Consider the following 23,838-nt stretch of genomic DNA (forward strand, 5'->3'; position numbering starts at 1 on the left):
GGATAAGTTTGCTGCATAGTTTTAGAAGTAGAATTATGATTGTAGTCGTGATTCGTGCTCTTCTGTTCCTAATATTTTAGCATGCACTTTCGGCTTCAAACAATCACTCGAGAAAATTTTGTCCTTACATATTGGAAGTAGATATTTTTTAGTGGAAAGTACAATTCTTTGACTCGTGAGAACAAAATGTGTTTTCTCCACCCACCTTCTTCTCTTCTTCATACTTTGTCTATTCTTTATTATTCATGGATCACAAATGACAGTCATGCTCCGTGTGATTTTGGAGGGTTTTTTGCTTGGGAAATTTTGAGGTGGCAAAGTTGATATTCTACTTTAAAATTAAAATGCAGCCTCACAAAATGTGAAGAAATCTCTAATAGAACTTCAAACAAAAACCATGGCCTAAATTTAATTAAATACAAAAAATTATATAAATTCTTAAAGGAAACACGTTTGACTGCCATTATGCATCAGCCCATTATAGAAGGGTAACATGAGAAAGAGGTAGTAAAGACAGAAGATAGTGAGACAGATGTGGGAGTGGTAGACAAACATCTACCCATGGGGATCTAAATGTTAGGAAGCAACGGGGTGCTGAGCTTGCACTTGAGACTAAGTGCGTCCTTAAATTTCAAGCCCTGACCACCTTGCTTGCCTCACCCTATGTTAGCACTTCTGAATTTCCATTAGTATACATTGAACAAGGACATAGTTGTGAGACAGTGGTCTTCTGTGGGGCTTGCTGTGGTAGGTCAAGGTGACCCTACAGCAGAGTCTAGGGATGTGCTACTGGGAAAGTGTGTAGAACGAAGGACTTTGCAGAAATTCAGAGAATGATGGGGCACCTGGGTGGCTCGGTCATTAAGCATCTGCCTTCGGCTCAGGTCATGATCCCAGAGTCCTGGGATCAAGCCCCGCATCGGGCTCCCTGCTCTGTGGGGAAGCCTGCTTCTCCCTCTCCCACTCCCCCTGCTTGTGTTCCCTCTCTCGCTGTGTCTGTCTCTGTCAAATAAATAAATAAATCTTAAAAAAAAAAAAGAAATTCAGAGAATGAGAAGGGAGAGTGAGCCAGTGCTCCCCAAGAGCTCTTTTTTCTCTTAGATTATTCCCTCTAGTAGCCCTCCATCCTCCTGCTCCAATATGGACTAGTCTCAAGCCACATGTACAGTTATTATTGTGTGACTTTCAACACCTTCTCTCCTGTGTGGGGTCCCTTCTAACCTGATCTCATGGGTTTCTTCTTATTGGTGTACTACTAGGGTTTCTGAGAAAATGTTCATGACAGGTTCCTTTTTTTTTTTAAGATTTTATTTATTTATTTGTCTGTTTGTTTGTTTGTTTAGAGAGCATGTGCAAGCAGGGGAGAGGCAGAAGTAGGGGGAAAGAAAATGCCAAGCAGACTCTGCATTGAGCACAGAGCCCCACTCAGGGCTTGCTCTCACTACCCCGAGATTGTGACCTGAGCCAAAATCAAGAGTCAGACACTCAAGTGACTTGAGCCACTGAGGCACCCCAGCAGGTCCCTTTTTGAGACTTTATATGGCTGGAATATTTTTTATTTCATCATCAAATCTTATTGATAATTTGGCTAGGAATAGAACAATGCATTGAAAATTGTCCATACAGAATGTTGAAAGCAATGCTCTTCTGTTTCCAGTATGTACTTTTTCATATTTATTTTACTGGATAATCCGAGAATATTAATTAAAATATTTAAAGTTTTCTCTTAAATTCCTCTTCAAAAAAGTTATTTGTTTAGGTCTCTGTTTTTTATGTTGGAGACAAATCAAATAACTTGGTGATCCCAAGCTACCCATTTATGATAAAGAGTGGGGCACTAAAAATCTGACTGACTTCCTCTGTTCTGGCCACAGTGCAGTAACAGTGACCAGGTTTACTCCTTTGCTTAAAACAAAGACTTGTATACAAATGTTCATAGCACTTTATTTTTAATATCTCAAATGCCCATCAATCAGTCAATGGATGAACAAAATTAGGTATATCTGTATAATGTACTAGAACCCTACTCTGAGATATAATAAGGCAAATTATTAATATATGCAACAACTTTGTTTAATCTCAAAATAACTACAGTGGATGAAAGAAGTGAGACTGAAAAAAGTACATACTGTGTGGTTCCATATATATAAAATTCTAGAAAGTACAAATCAATTTGGTGGGAATTTGGTGGAAGAAATGGGAAACAAATCTGTAGTTTGATTAGTCCTATAACTTCCCTGCTCCTGGTCTTCCCCACCTGGTCCACATTCTAGTTTTAGAAATTTTTATAAATTGTGGGACGCCTGGGTGGCTCAGTAAGTTAAGGGTCTGCCTTCAGCTCAGGTCATGATCCCAGGGTCCTGGGATCCAGTCCCGCATCGGGCTCCCTGCTCAGCAGGGAGCCTGCTTCTCCCTCTGCCTGCCACTCCCCCTGCTTGTGTGCTCTCACCCTCTCTCTGACAAATAAATAAATAAAATTTTTAAAAAGAGAGAAATCTTTCTAAATTGCAAATCTTAACCATTGTTCTCATCTGATTAAATCTATTTGTTTTTGTTATAGAAGAGTAATAGTGAGTTGCCCTAAGACTTGAAAATAAGAGTTAAACACCACATGGAATGAATGTGATTAGCAATTTAAGATCCTAATATGTTTCGGGCAGCCCTCTTGGGTCCCCTCCCTCTTTGAGAGCTTTGTACTATCGCTTAAACTTTGTTTTACTATCCCTCAATAAACCTTGCTTTGCTGCCCACCAAAAAAAAAAAAAAAAAAGTTCTTAAAATGTTGCCCTGAAGGGAAGAATGAGCCCATCATCCCAGCATCCCCACCTATGGAAACTCACAGGTGCAGAAAGCCACCATTGCTAATAGACATGTGTTGTATCCCTGGATGTATTGCAGATGAAATGGTGATTAGGAACCACCTTTTAAAGAGATTTGTGCAAAAGGGGAGAGGAATGGAGCCAAGAATAGGTGAACAAGTGAAACATGTCAGTAATGAGCTTATTCTTTCACCTGACATGGCAGAGCTGGACAGAGTGGTTTCTCATTTGGGAAGAGTGAAAGGTCATAATAGTGATTGTGACGTTCACTGTGATGTGCTACCAGAGACAGACTTCTGCTCATCAGTTCCTTCCAGAATTACCTAAGCTGCATAGAGAACGGTGATGCCCCTTCTTCAGGAGCCCAGATCCAATAACTGGTTGATGAAGGGTGTCTTAGCCCGGACCATTATAACAAGTGCCATAGACTGAGAGGCTTACACAACAGATGTTTATTTTCTCACACTTCTGGAAGTTGGAAGTCCAAGATCAGTGTGCCACCGTGGTCAGGTTCTTGGTGAGAGCTCTCATCCTGAGTTGTGCATGACTGCCCTCTCGTTGTATCCTTACCGGGGTGGGAAAGAGAGAGCTGTGGTCTTTTCTTCTTACTACAAGGACACACTAATCCCATCATGGGGCCCCACCCTCAAGACCACATCTAAACCTAGTTACCGGCCAAAGGCCTCAACTCCAAATCCCATATGCTGGCAGTTTGGCTTCAACATATGAATTTGGGGAGGACACAAACATTCAGTCCACAACAGAAGGGAAAAAAAGGACTGGCCACACTAGCCCTATTTGGGACAATCCCGAAGGGCCATTCTAGCCTCAGAACTCACCATAGAACCCGCCGCAGTTGTTGTTGCTCTACTCATCCTGCTTCCTTCCGCAGGTGCTGAGCCTCAAGCCTCCTTAATAGACAAGTTGGTGGTGAAACTCCTAAAGTTGGCCAGGGGGAACCTCCTGTGGAACATTAACTTAGACCCGCTTTGCACTTTACAAGTAGCTTTTGACCACATGTTCCCATTATCTCCTCTAGTTCTCATGAACAACATCATGAGGTATCACTATTTTTCTGCTTTCAGGATAAGGAAACTGAAGGTCAGAGAGAGTACTTGCCTGGGGTCATATGTTAGAAACAGGGCTGGAATATAAGTGTGGCTTCCTGACTCTGACCTTTAGTGACTGGAGTGAGTAGCTCTGAAAAAAAAAAAAAAGAGAAAGGAAGGAAGGAAGGAAGAAAAAGGAAAGAAACAAAGAAAGAAACAAAGAAAAATAAACTACAAAACAAGTCTTTGTCACAGGCCAGGTCAGAAAACTTGCTACCCACAGCCTGTCTACTCATGCTATTTTCTTTTTCTTTCTTTCTTTTTTTTTTTTTTTTTAAGATTTTGTTTCTTTATTTGAGAGAAAGAGGAGGGAGGGCAGCAGGAGAGGGAGAGGGACAAGCAGACTCCGTGCTGAGCACGGAACCCTACGCGGCCAGATCTCACAACCCTGAGATCATGACCTGAGCCGAAATCAAGAATGGGACACTTAGTTGATTGAGCCACGCAGGTGCCCCACTCATGCTATTTTCTGTAACAAAGCTGCACTGTCATTTCTGAGAGTATACCCATTTAGATGCCAACAAGTTCACAAGTTATACTCCAAGGCCAAAGGCACTGAAAATATTAAAGATACCAGCAGAATCTTAAAATGTTGGCTCCCCTGACAAGTTTTCAGGTTTTTTTCTCTGGGAAAGTAACAGGCGAAACTGCTGTAATTCTTTCTAAGCAATATGGCACCTAGGACGTAGAGATGCCAATAGTCTCCTTAGCAACCATGAGCTGCTAGAAGATGAAATCCTGATCTCTATTCATGCAGTGGATCACATGGGGTCAGGTACTGTTTATCTCTCTAGCAGAAACCACAAGTCACTGGGATTTTAATTGCATCCTTAAGATCAGTAAGAAAAGAAGTAAACGGGAGAAATGAGAGCAGTTACTAATGAGCATGTAGTGAACATAAAACATTCAGTTAGCTTCTTTGAAGCATGTGCTTTTGTAAAGTATGCTTCAGAAGCCATTGCTTACACACACACACACACACACACACACACACACACACTCTTTAGGGCTTCAAACACTGCCTTCTCTTCATTAAAATTCTAAACTCACAAACCAAGCTCATTAAGTGAATGTTTGGTTTGGGAGAATTTTCCAGTTACATAGCCACTTGACCATTATATGTTTGCCTCAGCCAGCATTGCTTTTAACAATCTTGCTTCCCCAAAGACCATAATATTGAGCAATCCTAGAGTCGAACTGAAGCTAAAGGATATAAATCAATGTTATCTCTTTTCATTAAAATAGCCTTGCTGAGGTAGCAGGTGGTGACTGGTCATATAACCAACTGCTGAGTCCTTGACAGATGGGGTCTAAATTACATTTTCTGTTGTCTTTCTGAACTCAGTTTCATTTATTTATTTAACAAATACTTATTGATGTGCTCTTGATATTTATATGTATCAGGGCCTCATTAAGACTTAAAAGTTCTATACACAGTAGCATAATTCGTTTAACACAATTTCTCCACCAACAACTCATGTGAGCCGTATTGTTTAATCACATTTATGTAAATTTACAGGACTAGAGATGTTACAGCAGAGTAGCACCCTGTTTCTCATATGCAGAAAAGGAGTAATACTATTTGCAAGGGTCCAAAAAAGAGCGATTTTATAAAGTTGACAAAGTATCTTGCCTTACAAATCAATTTTTTCCTTCAACCTTTAAAAAGAGTTGCTTTGGAAATCTGACCTCTGAGGGAAAGGAAATGACATTTAAAAATAATAGCTGTAGCTTTTTCTCTACTGGCTGCTAAATGAAGGAGCCAGACCAAAGGCAGGCCTGAGGCACCTGGGACCACTAAAAGGAACAGGAGGTTAGTCCCGATGGTACTGTACTTCTCCCTTTTGTCTTTTCCTTTTATATGTTCTTTTATTTTCTTTTTTCCTGCCTAAGTTCCTATTAATGAAAAATTTTTAAAGATTTATTTATTTATTTGAGAGAGAGAATGAGCAAGAGAGAGAGCATGAGCGGGGAGGAGGGGCAGAGGGAGAGGAAGAAGCAGACTCCCCACTGAGCAGGGAGACCAGGAGCCCCGTGCAAGGCCTGGCTTGATCCCAGGACCCCGAGATCATGACCTGAGCCCAAGGCAGATGCTTAACCAACTGAGCCACCCAGGCGCCCCCTTATTAATGGAATTTAAAAGGTAAAAATCTTTCTAACTCCATGGCTGGTGGCAAATATCATTTTAGATGAACCTCTGCCACTTTTTCTAGCATTCTCCATGGGTTATTGTTAGAGATGCAACACTGGAAGAAGACACAATAGTGGGTGCTTAACATGCTGTCAGATTCTTACTGTTTCCAAAATACTGTGAAATTTCCCAGGGATTTGTGGAGCAATTTTGAAAGTCAAGTCAGAGAACCTTGGAATCCTCATGCAGGCAGTTTGTACCGAGTTGTCAGGATGAGCAGTGGATGTTTTAATGTATGTGCACATACTTCTCCCATTTTAGGTATGGGGAGTTCTGATCTTAGGGGAACCCCCCCCCTTTCTCTGGCACCTGCCTTCCCATGAGAAGTTGAATGATTCTGCAACTACTATTGTATAATCGTAGCAAAAATCCAGAGAACAGTAATCCTACCTGTCAAGGAATTAGATTTAAAAAATATAAAACTTGAGTGCTGGAAGAGAATGGAAAGTGTTTGATTTGCCTTGTTCACTGCTCTATTCCCAGCGCAATGAATAGTCAGGGACTATTTATCGAATAACTGAAGGTATGAATTAACCACCCCCATTCTCAAAGTTTCATGTGCATATGAATCACCTGGAGATGTTAAAGTGCAGACTGATTCAGTAGGTCTAGGGTAGGGCTCTAAATTCTGCATTTCTTTTTTTTTTTTAAGATTTTATTTCTAAGTGATTTCACAACGTGGGGCTCAAACCTGCTCTACCAACTGAGCCAGCGGGGGCCCCCCTAAATTCCGCATTTCTAACAAAGGTTTGAATTGATGTGATATTGTTCTCGGGAGGACCACTTTGAATAGCAAGATTCTAAACCCTAAATTTCAAACTTCCCATTGGTATATCCATCTTAAAACATACACCACTGAATTTTTCTGCAGTAGCAGCTCTTTTGTTTTATTCGTTAGACTGGCAACGTAAAAATTGGATTGTGTTATAATTGGCCCAGTTGCATTACAATTTGGGGGTCTGTATCCTAAAGAAACGGACTTACCTAGTTGCTAAGGGCATAGTTCAAAGATAAAAGCATTCATCTGCTTCCATTCGTGAAGTTGTCATTTCTTTCATATACGACAAAATTATGACTGATTTAGTTTCTCAAGGTGCATACTACTCGAGGAGACCAGCTTATTTTCCCAGATGCTATCTCATTCACCTTTTGAGGGTTAAGAAGAGATTTTGAAGGAGCATGGAGCTGGGGGGTGTTTTCACCAACACCAATATGCCTGCACGTTGAGAGGAGGAGCCTGGATTAGTTATCTATCACCGCCTGCCTCTGCTTTATGATGTCTGGGGTCTCAGCTGGAGAATTCAAAGACTAGAAGGCTGAAGCCTTCTCAATGCTTGACCGAGGCAGGAGGCACTGCTTCCAAGGGGGCTCACTCAGGTAGCTGGCTGCTTGGTGCTGCTCACCTGTGCCTCTTTATACATGAACATCTCTACCCAAGGACATAGCCACAGGGCTGCTGCAGTGTTGATATGGTGCTTAGCTTTGCCCAGAATGAGTGAGCTGACAAAGACTAGCACAGACCTTTCTCCGGTTTCCTGAGCTTGCTGACAAGGCAGACCTTTCAACACGATTCTTCAGCTTCCCATTCTCTGTCTCATGTTTGATTCGCTATAATTAGAATGGCTTTGTCCCCCTGTTACCAGCTCACCATAGAAAAACTTTTCCTTTTCAGATAACTGACTGAGACTTCTTCTCTTCGCAAAAAAAAAAAAAAAAAAACAAACCCAAACTCTAAATCTGCAACTCGTTAGCCCTCCCTATGAAAGTCTAAGATAAAATCATCCTGCTGAGACACTCTGATCTCAGATTTAGGGTGCTTCCCCTATTGAATAGCCTGAACAAAATAATTTATGTGTGTGTGTGTGTGTGAGAGAGAGAGAGGGAGAGGGAGAGGGAAGGAGGGGAGGAAGAAGGAGGGGAGGAGAGCGAAACAGGTGGAAAGTTATTCTTGTTATGAACTAGCCATGGTAATCATAGAACCACATTCTATTTGTTTAAAGTGAGTCAATAGGTGTAGCCTATATCCTACGTCAAGGAAGAGGGGTACTAGGCTTTGCATTTTGAAGGCAAGAGTATCAAAGAATTGGAATATAAGAAAGAAAAGAGAAAGAAAAGAAAAAAAAAAGAAGGGAGGGAGGGAGGAAGGGAGGAAAGGAAAGGAAAGGAAAGAAAGATTTTAAAACCACCCCAGAGTTATAGCCAATGGCATCAGAGGGAGATGGCCAAGAAGATAGGCAGTGACTCATACCCAATAGTAGTTTGTTCAGGCATACTCTCAATGTAAGTATTATGGTTTTAATTTTTCTTGCCTGGTGGAATTTAAATAGCACATAGAAAGTTCATCTAGATTCAAATAGTACTAGAGCAGGTGCAACATATTTGCTCTCGTCTGCCTCTTCACACCAGAGGATGTTGGTTACATCTGTCTGGATATGGAGAGGAATTTTTATCGTAGCCTTTCTCTTTCCACCACCTGCCAACCCCACCACGACACCCAAGACAGAAAGTCAGGGCTGTGAAGTGTACTTTGTAAATCCTCAGTGACCCACACTTTATGCTGAAAAGAGAGAGGGGGGCTTTCGTCATTGAGTGAAGAGATTCTTGGAATAAAGCCTCATATAGTTAACCAACATAATGAATAAGCTGAGTCAAAAGATTTGCAGTAATCACTTCATTTAGAAGATGTCAGAAGAAGAGGGAAAAAAATCTATCGAAAACAAATTTGCATCAGAGTTAAATAAAAAATTCCCAATTATAACTCTTGTAATACTAACAGTCAATTCTTCCTCTGGGTTCTTAACAGCTATTGGATTCATGATTTACGAAGAGGATGCTTGACCCCAGCGAAAGCAATTAACATCCCTTTCACCACAAAGCATTCATTGCTCAAGGTTTCTGAAAGCTGGGAGGAATTGTAAAAGAATCAATATAATAAAATCAATTTTAAAGTGTGATTTACATAATACTCTTTAGATTCAGGCAATACGAAAAATTCTGATTATCTTATTAATTAGGGTTACAAAGGAACAAAAGAATATACAATGATAAGTAACTGCTAAGGGTTTTCTCCCAGCCACAGTTAAATCTGAGCCTTGAAGCCAGAAAAACAGATAGCAATGGAGCAGATATATCACCACTGTCTCCTCTCAGAAGTCATTCCATCTTTTTCTTTTTAAGATTTTGTTTATTTATTTGACAGAGAGAGACATAGTGAGAGCAGGAACACAAGCAGGGGGAGTGGGAGAGGGAGAAGCAGGCTTCCCGCTGAGCAGGGAGCCGAGCAGGGAGCCCGATCCCAGGATCCTGGGATCATGACCAGAGCCGAAGGCAGACGCTTAACGACTGAGCCACCCAGGCGCTCCAGAAGTCATTCCATCTTGATCAGTTCTGTCCTCCCAAGTCTAGCTTATTTACTAGTCCCGAGGAATTACAGAGATGTGTCCACATGGGCCAGCTAGTTACAGAGCAAAGACTCGTGACCCAGTCTCATTTATCCGCACCCAGAGCTGAAATTGTGTGCACACTGAACAGGTTAACTTGGTACTTAATTCTCTACCAATCACAGAAGAAAGATGGCGCCTTTCTCTCTGGATGCTTGACTGGCAAATGCTGTAGGAATCCATTATATACAGGAGTAAAAACAATTAGGCAATCAGCCAGTTGCAAATTTGGGGGCTCCAATTTTAATGGGCCATGCAAGCTCTTCCTGATGGGTGATCAAAGGATGTTGTGGGGAAAATAAAAAAGACTATGGCTTTGGGCTTGAGGGACAAAGAGCATATGAGCCTGGAAATCAGAGTATTGCAGGTGGATTGCAAGCTGCTCTCCCTGAGGTACTCTTCTAGTACTCAGGATATACGTTTTGTTTTTTTTTTTTAAGATTTTATTTATTTATTTGACAGAGAGAGAGAGATCGAGCACAAGCAGCAGTTTGAGGGAAAGGGAGAAGCAGACCCCCAGTGGAACAGGGAGCCCAATGCGGGGCTCGATCCCAGGATCCTGGGATCATGACCTGCGCCAAAGGCAGATGCTTAACCGACTGAGCCACCCAGGCGCCCCCAGGATGTACTTTTTAATCCAAGTACTCATTGGCCTATTACCCAACCATCACATGATGAAAACCTCACTCACTGGCCTTCTCTCAGGTCTGTGACAAAATCAAGTTTTTATCTTTCATCTCATGTGAATGATGCTTGGAAATTTTTTTCCAAAGAATAAATGATAGAATTTGAATATAACAGTTTTGTAATCCCTAATGAAATGCTGGGTCTACAAATAATCATTAATGGCTGCCAACATCACACACACCAAAAAGAAAACTGGGCATGATATATCTCATGCTGAAAGTCCACAAGAGCCCATATGAAGGAAATAGTCTTCACCTCCACCAAAATAGAACCTGGGTCTGATTATACTTCAAGATCTAACTACCAATTTGTAGAAAATCAAAGGGAAGGAGAAATATCATAAATGACACCCTGTGGAGGATACAATCAATAAAATACAGAATGTAGAAAAGTGTACAGTTTTTATCTAGTTTTTAAAAATCTAGTTTATAAAAAATTTTTCTTTTTTTTTAAAGTTTTTATTTATTTACTTGACAAAGAGAGACACAACGAGAGAGGAAACACAAGCAGCAGGAGTGGGAGAGGGAGAAGCCAACTCCCCACTGACCAGGAACCCGACACAACACGGGGCTCAGTCCCAGGACCCCGGGGGTCATGACCTGAGCTGAAGGCAGAAGCTTAATGAGCCACCCAGGCACCCCTAAAATATTTTCTTTTAAAGTTTATTTATTTTCTTGGTAATCTCTACACCAACGTGGGGCTTGAACTCACAACCCTGAGATCAAGAGTCGCTTGCTCTTCAGACCCAGACAGCCAGGCACCCCTAGTTTTTTTTTTTTAATAACAATGAGAGAGAAAGAGAGAGAGAAAATGAAAGCTAAAAGACATCTCAACCAATCACAATGCATGACCTTTGGATCTCAATCTAGACTATAAAAATTTTTTATTTTTATTTTTTAAGATTTTTTTTTTTAAAAATGCGTTTTTAAAGTGTTTTTCATAATTGCCGTAAAGGGACGCCTGGGTAGCTCAGTCAGTTGAGCATCTGTCTTCAGCTCAGGTCATGATCCCAGAGTCCTGGGATCAAGTCCCGTGTTAGGCTCTTGCTCAGCAGGGAGCCTGCTTCTCCCTCTCCCACTCCCCCTGCTTGTTCTCTCTCTGACAAATAAATAAAATCTTTTTAAAAATTGCAGTAAAATACATATGACACAAAATTTACCATCTTAACCATTTTCAGGTATACAATTCAGTGACATTAAGTACATTCACATTATTGTTCAACCATCATCATCCATCTCCAGAATTCTTTCACCTTGTAAAACAGATACTCTGTACTCATTAAATAGTAACTCCTCATTCCCTCCTCCTTTTACTCCTGGCAACCACCATTTTACCTTTTTTTCTACCATGTTTTATGAAGTTGACTACTCTAGGTACCTCATATAAGTGAAATTGCACATATTTGTCCTTTTGTGACTGGCTTATCTTGCTTAGCATAATGTCCTCAAGGTTCATCCATGTTGTAGCATATGACAGAATTTCCTTCCTTTTTTAAGGCTGAATAATAGTCCATCATGGGGTTTGTGTGTGTGTGTGTGTGTGTGTATTTGTGTGTGTCTGTTTATCCTTTCTTCCTCCCATGGACACTTGTGTTGCTTCCACCTTTTGGCTATTGGGAATAATGTTGCTATGAGAAAAAAAATTATATTTTTTAAAGATTTTATTTATTTATGTGAGAGAGAGAGTGAGCACAAGCAGGGGGAGAGGCAGAGGGAGAGGGCGAAGCAGACTCCCTGCTGAACAGGTGCCTGATGTGGGACTCAATCCCAGGACCCTGTGATCATGACCTGAGCCGAAGGCAGACGCTTAACTGACTGAGCCACCTAGGCGCCCCGAGAAAAAATATTTTTAAGCTCTGGCCAAAATGTTGTATAATCTTTTTCCTCTTTCCTTTTCCTACTGGTTGGAACATGCAGACATTGTGGTCCACCATGTAGAAAAGGGCAACACCCCAGAGATGGTGAAATAGTAAGATGGAAGAACCATTGGCCCCCCAACTACTTCATGGAACAGAGTCAACTCAGCTGTTTACATGGAAGAGAAGAAAAAGTTACGTTGGCAAACAAGCAAGAACTCTCCTTCCAAAAAGGAGCCTTAAACTAAATTTGTCTCCACTTTACCCATTGATGGGGGAAGCAAGTGCTTGCTTTAGCTAAAATTGTCACCTAACCCTCCCTGTGGAAACTACCCTGCCCATAATGTTTATGTATTGGGGGTAGGAAGTCTGATGCATCAATATAGAAACCCCTAGATCTTGCTCTTAGCAGGAATGTGGACATAATTCCTCATTGATATTCAGCACATGTGGCTTCTCTGGCTTTGAAATCTGAACACTAGTGAGGATCCATCTGTTTAATATGGTATTTTAGGACTTACTGTTATTTGAGATTTTTATCTGGGTACTTTGACCAAGTATTTCAGCGCTATTTCTTAACCATAATTTTATTTAATACATAAAGTATGATACAAAAGTTTTGGTAAACCTATATGAAAACAAATTGCATTTCATTAGAGCAATGACAAATTAAATTTTGTCATACTTTATTTAATACTTGATTCCCAGAGTAATCCCTATCGGACAATTAACTTGACTTACTGAGAAGGAGGGCTTCTCATAGGCCACAGCAGCCGTATGTTTACATCACACATGAGGCACTTAACACAAGCAATTCAACTGAATTATGTCATCTGTCAGGCAAAATACATCCAGAGTCTCATCTGAACTCCCAAAAGGAACAATACTCTGTGTGTACTTTGTGTGTTTCATGTTCTGGTACTAAGTTATCACTTGTCAGATGGTCTTATTCTGTTACACAGCAAGGAATCACTAAGCCCCGTCAGTTCTACCTCTTGAATCTATCAATATACGTCCTTATTCATCTATTTCTCTTCATCTCCGCGGCCACCTCCCTAATCCAATCCGCTGCCCTCTTCCACTCGGATTAGTGCAAAAATGTCTGAGCTCGTTTCCTGGTTTCCATTCTGGTCCCTTCCAATCCACCTTTTTCCATAGCAGTTCGAGGAATCTTTTTTTTTTTTTTAAAGATTTTATTTATTTATTCATGAGAGACAGAGAGAGAGAGAGAGAGAGAGGTAGAGGGAGAAGCAGGCTCCCAAGGAGCAGGGAGCCCGATGTGGGACTTGATCCCAGGACTCTGGGATCATGACCTGAGCCGAAGGCAGACGCCCAACCATCTGAGCCACCCAGGCACCCTCGAGGAATCTTTTTAAACATGTAAATCCAAGGGGTGCCTGGCTGGCTCAGTCGGAAGAGCGTGGGACTCCTGATCTCCAGGTTGTGAGTTTGAGCCCCATGATGGGTATAGAGATTATTTAAAAAAAAATAAACTTAAGGGGCGCTTGGGTGGCTCAGTCATTAAATGTCTGCCTTCAGCTCAGGTGATGATCCCAGGGTCCTGGGATCGAGCCCCGCATTGGGCTCCCTGCTCCGTGGGAAGCCTGCTTCTCCCTCTCCCACTCCCCCTGCTTGTGTTCCCTCTCTCGCTGTGTTTCTCTCTGTCAAATAAATAAAATCTTAAAAAAAAAATAAAAATAAATAAACTTAAAAAATGTAAATCTGACTATTTTGTATTCAAGCTTTAAACTTTTCTCAAGTTTGGGGCACCTGGGTGGCTCAGTCGGTTAAGTTCCCAGTCTTGGTTTTGGCTCAGGTCATGATCTCAGGGTCGTGAAATCGAGCCCCGTGTTGGGCTCCGCGCTCAGCATGGAATCTGCTCGAGGTTTTCTCTCCCTCCACTTCTACCCCTCCCCTCCTCTCTCTCTCTCAAATAAATAAATAAAATCTTTATAAATAAATAAACTTTTCTGCAAGTTTATATTTGATTTGAACAAGGCCTCCAGGGTCTTGCATTGTCTGATCCCCCCATTCCCTCTCCAATGGTCACTGCCTCCCCACTCAGCCACTGAGCCCTGCCCATGGACATCCTCTCTGTTCCACAGACACAAACACACAGGTCCTTCTCCCGTTAGGGTTTGCAGATACCACTACCTTTTTCCAGAGCACTAAACGATTGAATACATTAACCACCAAGCTAATAAAAAAACCCCAAACTCATCACTTCTGAATGATTTTACTATTATCTGTGCTCTTGAACTTATTTATGTCTCATGGATCCATAAGGTGAATACTGTTCAGGGGCATGCTACTATGCATTTCATCCAACTCTGCACTACAAATCAGGCAAACACAACAAACCAGGGCTTTTTCCGGGGTTTAGGAGAAGCCAGTTGTGAAACTTTCACTGGCACACCACTGCTGTCTTAAATCCTTTTTGTGCTTCCTTTCAGTTATTTGACCCAATATAATTAATGCAGTTACCTAATAGTTTTCACAGTATAGTGTTAAATCCTTTTGATTTGTTTCCTCATTCAGTCATGTAAGAACTCTATCCTCATAATCACCCCATTTTATAAGCTAGAAAATAGGTGTAGAGATGATAAAATAAGTAGGCAAGTAGGCAGCAGAGCTATGACTTGAAAATATGTTTGACTCCAAAGCTCACGTTCAACAATATGGAAACTATTTTAGGGAGTATTTTTTTCTGATTGTGCATAACTGGGGAAACAAGGAATCTCCCAGGGAAGATGGGTATTCTGTGGAAGAGAGAATTGATGAGGTGAAAGGAAGCGCAGGGAGAATTTAGAGATGGGGTTTTAGGAGCAGCTGACTGTCTCAGTCAGTAGAGAATGTGACTCTTGATCTCCGGGTAGTGACTTCAAGCCCCACACTGGGCATGGAGCCTCCTTAAAAAAAAAAAAACAACAAGAGATGGGGTTTTATAGTTTGGTATGACACTGAAACAAAATTATCTACCCATGACATCACTTTTGTAGGGGAAATCTAATTAATTACCACATTTCAAAATGCATTTGTAAATTTTGAATGAAAATCTTTTTTTTTTTGTTTTGATAATTGGAACCACATTTTACCCTCCGCGTTTTTATTTAAATTCCAGCTAGTTAACATCCAGCGCAATATTAGTTTCGGATGTAGAATTCAGTGATTCATCACTTACATACAACACTCACTGCTCATCATATCAAGTGCACTCCTTAATGCCCATCACCCATTTAACCTCTAGACTGTTCTCTGTAGTTAAGAGTTTTCTGTTTCTTGGTTTGCCTCTCTCTTTTTCTCCACCTATGTTCATTTGTTTTGTTTCTTAAATTCCACATATGAGTAAAATCACATGGTATTTGTCTTTCTCTATTTCCCTTAGCATACTACTAGTCTCTAGCTCCATCCATGTCACTTCATTGCAAATGGCAAGATTTCATTCTTTTTTATGGCTGAGAAATATTCCATTGCATTTATATATGACATCTTCCTTTTTTTTTTAAAGATTTATTTACTTATTTGAGAGAGAGAGCATGAGCAGGAGGGGCAGAGGGAGAGGGAGAGAGAACCTCAAGCAGACTCTGCGCTGAGCACGACCCCACTGCGTAGCTGCATCTCACAACCCTGAGATCGTGACCTGAGCTGAAATCAAGAGTCAGATGCTCAACGAACAGTGCCACCCCAATATACCACATCTTCTTTATCCATTCATCAATGGATAGACATTTGGGTTCTTTCCATAATTTGGCTATTGTTGATAATACTGCTATAAATATTAGGGTGCATGAAAATCTTAATATTAATAACCAATTCAGGGGCACCTGGTTGACTCAGTAGAGCATTCAACTTTTGATCTCACAGTTGTAAGTTTGAGCTTCATGTTGGGTTGTAGAGATTACTTAAAGAAAATAGGAATCTTAAAAAAAATAACCAATACATAGTAAGTTTAGTTTATTAAGGAGAGTTCTATGGTGGTGGTCTTTGCCTTGCTAGAATGTTTTGTGTATGAACAAATAGAATCTCTGGCCTGGAAAAACACTGGGCCCATGTGGTATGGCCAGGGACAATATCTGTGAGTGGACTTACAAGCAGAAAGAGTTAGGGTCCCCAGAAAAAGAAAGACTTGAGACATAGCTTTCATGACACAAGCAAAGTCATTTTAGGTCCCCAGCTAGTTTCTGTGATCTATGCCTTAAGGCTCTACTTGCCTTAGCACACTTCTTGCAGAACTTCCTAGGAGGTGTCAGAATTACAAAGAAATGCACAAACCTCAGTAGTTAAGGATTTTTAAGGGAACAAAACAAATGCATAGATGAACAGTCTCTACCAGGCCAGGAAATAACCTAACCATATCAGAGACAATACATCAATGGTAAAAGTCCCAGGGCTGTTTCAAAAGTAAGCAAGACCCTGCATTCCTTACCTAGGAAAATGATGAGATGAGCCAAGGCACCATCTAGTTTGTACCACTCTCAGAGCATGTCCAAAGCCCCACAGTTACCTCTGCTTCATTATAGTGTTCAAGTCTCTGCCCAAGGAGGAACACAAGCTTCATTGACATAACATAGGATGCCTGCAGCATAGGCATGTTTTCCTGTGCAAACTTTTCCCGCCTTTACGTGCAATGACAAATCTCCCCTTTCTAAATATTCATCCCAAACCCTAAATAAACAGAACCTATTCACCCCTGCTCCAGGAGTCACAGCTTTGGAAGTTATTCCCCATGATCTCCATATTTGCTGCTAATAAAGATTACATTGTGTAACAACTCTGCCTGGTGTGGTCTCTACCTGTAACTCACCAAGGAACTCAGGTTAGTTTGGTTACAAGACTCAGCTACTGTTAATATTCTAATTCTCTCAACTCACTTGTAGCATCTCCTCTAATGAGAGTGTTGATTATACTGTAGCGCCTACATGATAGAATTGTGATGTTCTGAATTTACAAGGTCTGGCAGAATTCCCTACTGACTTCTTGGGAAAAATTTCAGCCAGCAGTGAGTTCTTGAGCCTTCCCTCTTTGGCTTGCATTTGTGCCTTAAAAGATTTAACAAGAACTTGACTAGTCAATCATCTGGGAGAATAAAGGACTTTGGAGTTATCTTTTTTGGGCACTGAACCCTGTATCTCTGATGATCAGTTTTATCTGTCAGCTTGACTGAGCCTAGGATTGCCTAGATATTTGGTCAAACATTATTCTGGGTGTGTCTGTCAGGGTATTAATGAATGGATTAACATTTGAATCAGTAAACTATATAAAATAGATTGTCCTCTCATGTGGGTGGGCCTAATCCAATCCACTGAAGGCCTAATTAAAAAAAAAATGTTCAGCAGAGGAGAATTCCCTTTCTCTGCCTTTCTTCAAGCTGGCACATTAGACTCAGACTGGAACTTACACCATTAGTTCTCCTGCCTCTCAGGCCTTGGGCCTCAGACTGGAAGTGTACCATCAGCTCTCGTGGTCTCCAGCTTGCCAACTGCAGGTCTTAGAACTAACTCTCGGAGTCCATAATCACATAAGCCAAGTCCTTATAGTAGGTCTCTATCCTTGTCTCTCTGTATAATTTAAATTAAATTTCAGGCCCAACAAGGAGTCACTTTGTCAGGCCAAGTTATCAAACTGGGGCTGAATACGTCACCTAACTGCAGTTTCAAACCCCCTCAGAAATGTAGTTTTAACTGATCAGTCAGGAATTTTTTGGTCAGCACCAATGAGGTAATCTGTCACATGAGCCCTCTCTATCCCCCAAAGTAAGATCAGGTGATCCACCTAATAAGACCTCCCTACCCTCTCCCTAAGGGAAGTGACTCGCCTGGAACCGGAATGATTCTTTTTTTCTTTTGCCGGTAACTTCCTTGCTCTACCCTCCTTCCTATAAAAAGCCTTCCATTTTGTGCAACTCCTAGGAGCTCCTCTCTACTTGCTAGATGGAATGCTGCTTAATTCATGAATTGCTTAATAAAGCCAACTGACTTTACTCAGTTGAATTTTTGTTTTTTGTTTTTTTTTTAACCGTGTGCGTGTTTGTTTCTCTGGAAAACCTCAACTTATACAGATTTTGGTATTGAGAGTGGTTCTAGAGGAACTGTATGTTTAGGATGAATTTTCTGAATTGGTTCTGGGTTTCTGGAATTGGCTCTCTAAAGGTTGATTGATTGATTGATTGATTTGGTAAGCTTTATGCCCAACATGGGGCTTGAACTAAGAACTTGGAGATCAAGAGTCATGCTCTACTATTGAACCAGCCAAGCACCCCACCCTCTGTAATCACTTTACAAACTTGCCCTTTTTCTTCTAGCCTTTTCTTCTTTACCCATTTGTTCTCTCTCATTCCCTGTATACACATACACACACACACACTCATTTTAAGTCTTCCCATGACCCACAGATCAAAGGTCTTTAAAAAAAAATTTTTTTTTTTAATTTATTTGAGAGAGAGAGAAAGCACAAGCTGGGGGGGGAGGGGAGAGGCAGAGGGAGAAGGAGATTCCCTGCTGAGCAGGGAACCCAATGCGGGGCTCCATTCCAGGACCCTGGGATCATGATCTGAGCCAAAGGCAGACACTTAACCGTCTGAGCCACCCAGGCGCCCCTAGATCGTAATCCTTTAAAGTCCATTACTAGGGTGCTCCAGGCTACATTAATTCCCTTGTCTCATGGTCTCATATTTCAATTTATTCCTTCTGTTGGATCACAGCTCAAAGCAACTCTCTTCACCCTTTATATGTTTTAAGGCCTTTTTGTAAGCTGTGACACAAGACTGTAACCTTCCTTTTCAACCCATGCCTGGTCTTCCATCTTTCCTATCAGTTTTCTCAGCTGATCACAGAAACCTGACAACTTTTCCTGGCTCTATGCTGCACAGACATGGAATTTCCTCAATTATGTGTATGGCTCTGATGTTTGATTCATACATCACTTGCCATTCTTACAATATTTTACTATTTGTTTCTCTTTCAGGAAATGTTCATTCAGCTAAAGCCTATTGAAATCTGACAGTGTGTCAAGTACTGTACTAGCTGTTGTGGATACAACATGAATAAAACTGTATTTCCATCTAGGAGGAGCTCATAGTCTAGAAAGCAAAGGCAGCATGTAAACATGTATATAGTAGTGCAGGGTGATAAGTATCACACTGTGATGTGAAAAAAAAACACTTCCTCTGGGGAATTTAATAAAAGGTTTCCTAGGAAGTGACATTTCCATAAGTCTTGAAACCCAAGTAGGAGTTTGCCAATCAGAGGACAGAGGTGAGAAGGAGGGTAAGGGGGGAATAGGGCATCTATCTTCGAGAAAAGGGAGTGTGCAGATCTCTGAAATAATGAGGAAGAAGATCCTGATGTGTTCGGGGAGGTCTGACGTTTCGGTGTGGTTCGATGTGTGATTAAGTGGCAGGGATCAAATGGAGAGGGCCTTCGAAGAGAGGATGGGGAATTTTATGCTAGAGGCAAGAAGACAGAAAGGAAACTGTTTAAGCCCGGGAGTTTGACAATCAGGTTTGTCTTACAGGTCTAAGGTTTGTCGTTGATCTAATTATATGGACTCTGAGTTTTGGAGTCTGAAAGGGGTGTGCTCTGCTTGTTGAATTGGAAGTGCTCAAGATAGCCTCTCACCTGAGACCCTCCTTTTTTTTTTTTTTCCGGATCTACAAACACTGAAAATGTTTTCAGTATTCCCAGCGCTGCACTGTCCGATCCCAATGCCCAAGTGTGCTAATTCACTTACTCTTTTTATTATTGCCCCCCACCCCGCCCCGTCCTCGAAAATGTTGTTTCTCTCTTCTTGGCCAGCGATGGACACATACTGACAGCTTTTGTCTCTCTGAACCCCATTTTTCTGTTTTGACGCTGCCTTTCTTCACTTATGCTGACCTGGTCTTTAAATGGATTGTGGACATTTTGTTTCATCCTGGCCGGTGTCTTAATCACTCAGACGCAACCGGCCACCATAACCACGCCCACTCAAGAATGTGCCTAACTAGGACGTTTGTCCATACCGGCGCGCCGTACTGACGGCAGCAGCGCGCAGGCGCAGTTCCCGCCTCCCAGCGGCCTGTTTCTGTTTCCGGGGATTCCCTATATCTTGGCGGGTGGACTCGGTTTCTTCATAGTCGCCGTGGCATACACTGTTCTACGGTCCTTTGCACCGCAGGCCCCAGCTTCCGGGTCGCTGTTCTCGTCCGCTCGTCTCAACCGGCAACAGACCCATGGCGGAGCGTGGGGAACTCGATCTGACTGGCGCCAAACAGAACACCGGAGTGTGGCTGGTCAAGGTACGTTCGTGCGGCTCCGGCTTGCGCTCCTCCTAGTTTAAGTAGTTTAAGTGACTTGAAACTGTCCCACTCCGTAAGCCTTTTAAAGTTCTCTACGGCTCTCTCGTTAGAGCTACACATGTGCAAACTGGTTTGCAGGCGAGGCAGTTAGTTGAGGGACGCAGTCTTTGAGACAATTAGGAGTCCGAACCTGCCTGGAACGCATTCCTTTCCCCACTGTGTGGTTTTTCTGGGGTCTTGTGATGGCGTTCTCCGACTTGAGCGGTGTATTTTACCCCAGGCTGAAGAATTTCTGTATCTCCTTTTGGTGAAAGTGATTTTAGTCGTGAGTCTATATAAAGAAGTTGAGTATCTGCTTCATGTACAGTATTCTCGGCCAGAAAGTAGAACGGGTCCCTGTGTACCCTTAACGTGTTCTTTTAGGTTGATGGCCCTTATTGGAGTTCTCAGGAGAGCTGAGAGAGCTCTGAACGCACCAGAAGGAGAGGCCATTGAACTGGAGTGTTTTTTAGAGTATTTTTTGTAAAGGCAGCAATCTTGATTAGCCCTGAGTGAGCACAGTATTTGTCTTTAATTTTTCATATCGAGGAGTGTTGCCTCTTAAGGGACTTTCATGAGACCTGTGTACAAAATGTGATTATGGCAGTCTTTGAACTAGGACCTTTGGTTTTTTAATTTTTTTTTTTAACTTTTATCACATGGCTGAATTCTCATCAGTTAAATCTGAGGGGCGCTTCCTCTCCTCCTCTCTAAAAAAGCTCCCTTATGATCAGTTGCTAGCATGTCAAACCTGTATTATATTTTTCAAAGCACTTGTCACAGTCTAAAGTGATTGTATGTTCATGTGTTCAGTGTTGGTTACCTCCTTCTCTCTAGTGTGGGTGCACTCACACACATTCTATGAGAATGGGATCCTTGCCTATCCCAACCAGAATTGTGTTTGACACATGGTAATTGCTCAACAGATATGGAATGGATGAATGAATGAATGATCTCTTATCTATTATTCTTCAACCTCAGCTTTACTCTCTGGCACTCATTTGACTTCTCACAGATATATCAGTATAACCCAAAAGGCTGGGGTGAATTTCTCCTAGGGTATTTCTCCTACCGCATGCCAAATGGAGGAGAATCATTAAGGAGATCTCCCTTGCAGATTGAAAGAGCTTGAAAAAATGGTGAAACTTGAGATGATGCATTAATTCTTGGAGCACAGTAAATGCTTAGTGAATATTGTTTGCCTTACACAATTGGATGGGTGGACAGAGGCATTAGCATAGTCTATTATGGAGAGTGGAACAGAAATGCAAGACTGAAAATGCATATTAACATGGTGTGTCCTGGAAAACAAAGGAGATTATTATGCCTAGAGCAGAGGGTTTGTGTAAAAAAAAAAAAAAGTTTGGAACCATATACTCATATTATACGGTGAAATAGGGATGTCTTAACTTTAGTCTGCAAGAAGTGAGGAACCTTTTGTAGGGTTTTGAGTAAGGCAAGGATGCAAATAATGCAAGGGGGGGAAGCTTGAAAGGAAGATAACCAGAGTCAAAATTAGAAAATGATCACAGCATCATAGGTATGTAATAATGAAGTCTGGGGAGTTAGGGAAACTTTTTCAGTAAAAGTTGTTGGGATTTGGTAATTGACTATATAAGAATGTGAAAAAATGTAATCTAAAAAGAAGTTAAAAAATGAAGTTTAGTTCTTTCTCATGTCTGGGTATTTGAATACATTTTATCTCTTTGAAAAGAACTCAAGCCAATGATTTGTTCTTGTTTTGTAAAGGTAGTTGTTAGACTATTTACGGTTTACAGTACTACTGTTTCTTCTTACCAGCTTGGCATACAGTATATCTTTTTCTAATCAAAAAAATTAATAACACACTTGAAGATAGATCTTTCCAGGGTGTGAAAGGACTTTCTTACCAGTTCTTGTTCTTTGACAAATTTATCTCTGAAAGATGATGAGAATTGCTAGCAAATACTTTCTGCCCTAAAATCCACTCCTGTTCTTTATTTGACAACTTTTGTTTCTGCTCCATTAAAGGACACCCGATAGACAACGGGGTTTGATTTGCATAGCTGTCAGATAACTTGAACTTGTTTCATTTGCACTGGACTTGGTATCGAGTGTGATTTTCATGCCCATACTTGAGCATACTTGGATTTTCAACTCTGAATTATAAGAATAAATTATAGGACAGCATCAAATTGTAATAGTCAATTTCATTTTCAGCTTTCTTTGCATGATATTAAAATATAACATATTAGAACGTGTGTCTTCGTTCTTATCCAGTCAGAATTTGTGAACAGAATTACATACTGATTTCACGTCTTTTCTCTGTATGTTCATATTTCTCATTGTAGGAGCACCTGAGTCGCTCAGTCAGTTAAGCATCTGCTCAGGTCGTAATCCCAGGGTCCTGGGATTGAACCCCACATCCGGCTCCTTGCTCAGCAGGGAGCCTGCTTCTCGCTCTGCCTGCCATCCCCTGCTTGTGCTTTCTCTCTGTCAAATAAATAAATCTTTAAAAAAAATTAAAGGAGACCTCCCCCCAAAACCCCTATATTTCTCATTATAGATAATACTTTGAGTTCTATTCTTTGAGGATCATTTGCTGCAAAATGTGTAAATTTCTTCTTAGAGTATCTCAAAGTTTATGGGCCATCTTGTACACATTAATTCCATCACTAGAAAGGTATAAAACAGAAGAAATACACTAAGGTGTAATATACATGTAAGATCTCTGAGTGTTTTGAGCAGGAAAATAGTTGTTTTTCTGGCTGGAACAGGGAAGACTTCATGGAGAAGGTGACATTTAAGAAGAGCCTATGGAGTTATTAGTTAGGAAAAAACTCAACAGGGCTGGGGAGAACTAGAGTGTGTTAAAAAAAAAAAAAAAAGCAAATATAGTAGAGGATTGTGTCCCAGAATATCCAGTACCTGTACTGGCTTATGAAAGGCCATTTCTGGGTTTTTGAGTATCTTAAATCTACAAGAGATTGATGATCCAAACGAGTTTTGATAGGTAATAGACATGATTGGATTTAACTTTATGATAGATGTCATCTGCTAAAACATAAAGTCACAGTTTTTACCTTGTCAGGGAGCTAGTCCTTGTAGTTTGCATTACCCTGTTCTGTTGTTCAGTCTGTGCCACTGTTAGGTTGCCAGTTGGTCACACTATTACTACATACCTTATACCAAATCATGGTTTAAAAATTGTAGAATGTTTAAGAATATTTTACCATAGTTCTGTTGTTTGGTTTCCAATTTTTAGACTTCTGGAAAAATCATCTCTAGTTATGGTTGGCTGGAGGGTAAGGTACATATAGGATGGGGAGGAGGAGATAAAGTTAGCAAGGTTATTAGGAGGGGTGGGATTTTTCTAGGTAATGAATATCATACTGAGGCCTGATTTATAACAAATGCTACCTCTTTTTTGGGAAAGAACAAGTG

The 23,838-nt window shown here is 41.1% G+C and overlaps 1 protein-coding gene across 1 annotated transcript in view; it reads left to right on the forward strand.

Moving 5' to 3' along the window:
* The first annotated feature begins 20,150 nt into the window (after positions 1-20,150).
* The window catches only part of GTF2F2 (general transcription factor IIF subunit 2), a 153,254-nt gene continuing 149,566 nt past the window's right edge, over positions 20,151-23,838 (forward strand). Inside the window, exon 1 of the mRNA XM_025875004.2 lies at positions 20,151-20,376. Within this exon, the coding sequence (XP_025730789.1) occupies positions 20,311-20,376 (66 nt within the window). The 5' untranslated portion in view covers positions 20,151-20,310. The remainder of the gene's footprint in view (positions 20,377-23,838) is intronic.

This window comes from Callorhinus ursinus, unplaced genomic scaffold, assembly GCF_003265705.2.
Source record: "Callorhinus ursinus isolate GAN/ISIS: 27379988/994484 unplaced genomic scaffold, GSC_fseal_2.0 scaffold7, whole genome shotgun sequence".
Classification (NCBI taxonomy): domain Eukaryota; kingdom Metazoa; phylum Chordata; class Mammalia; order Carnivora; family Otariidae; genus Callorhinus; species Callorhinus ursinus.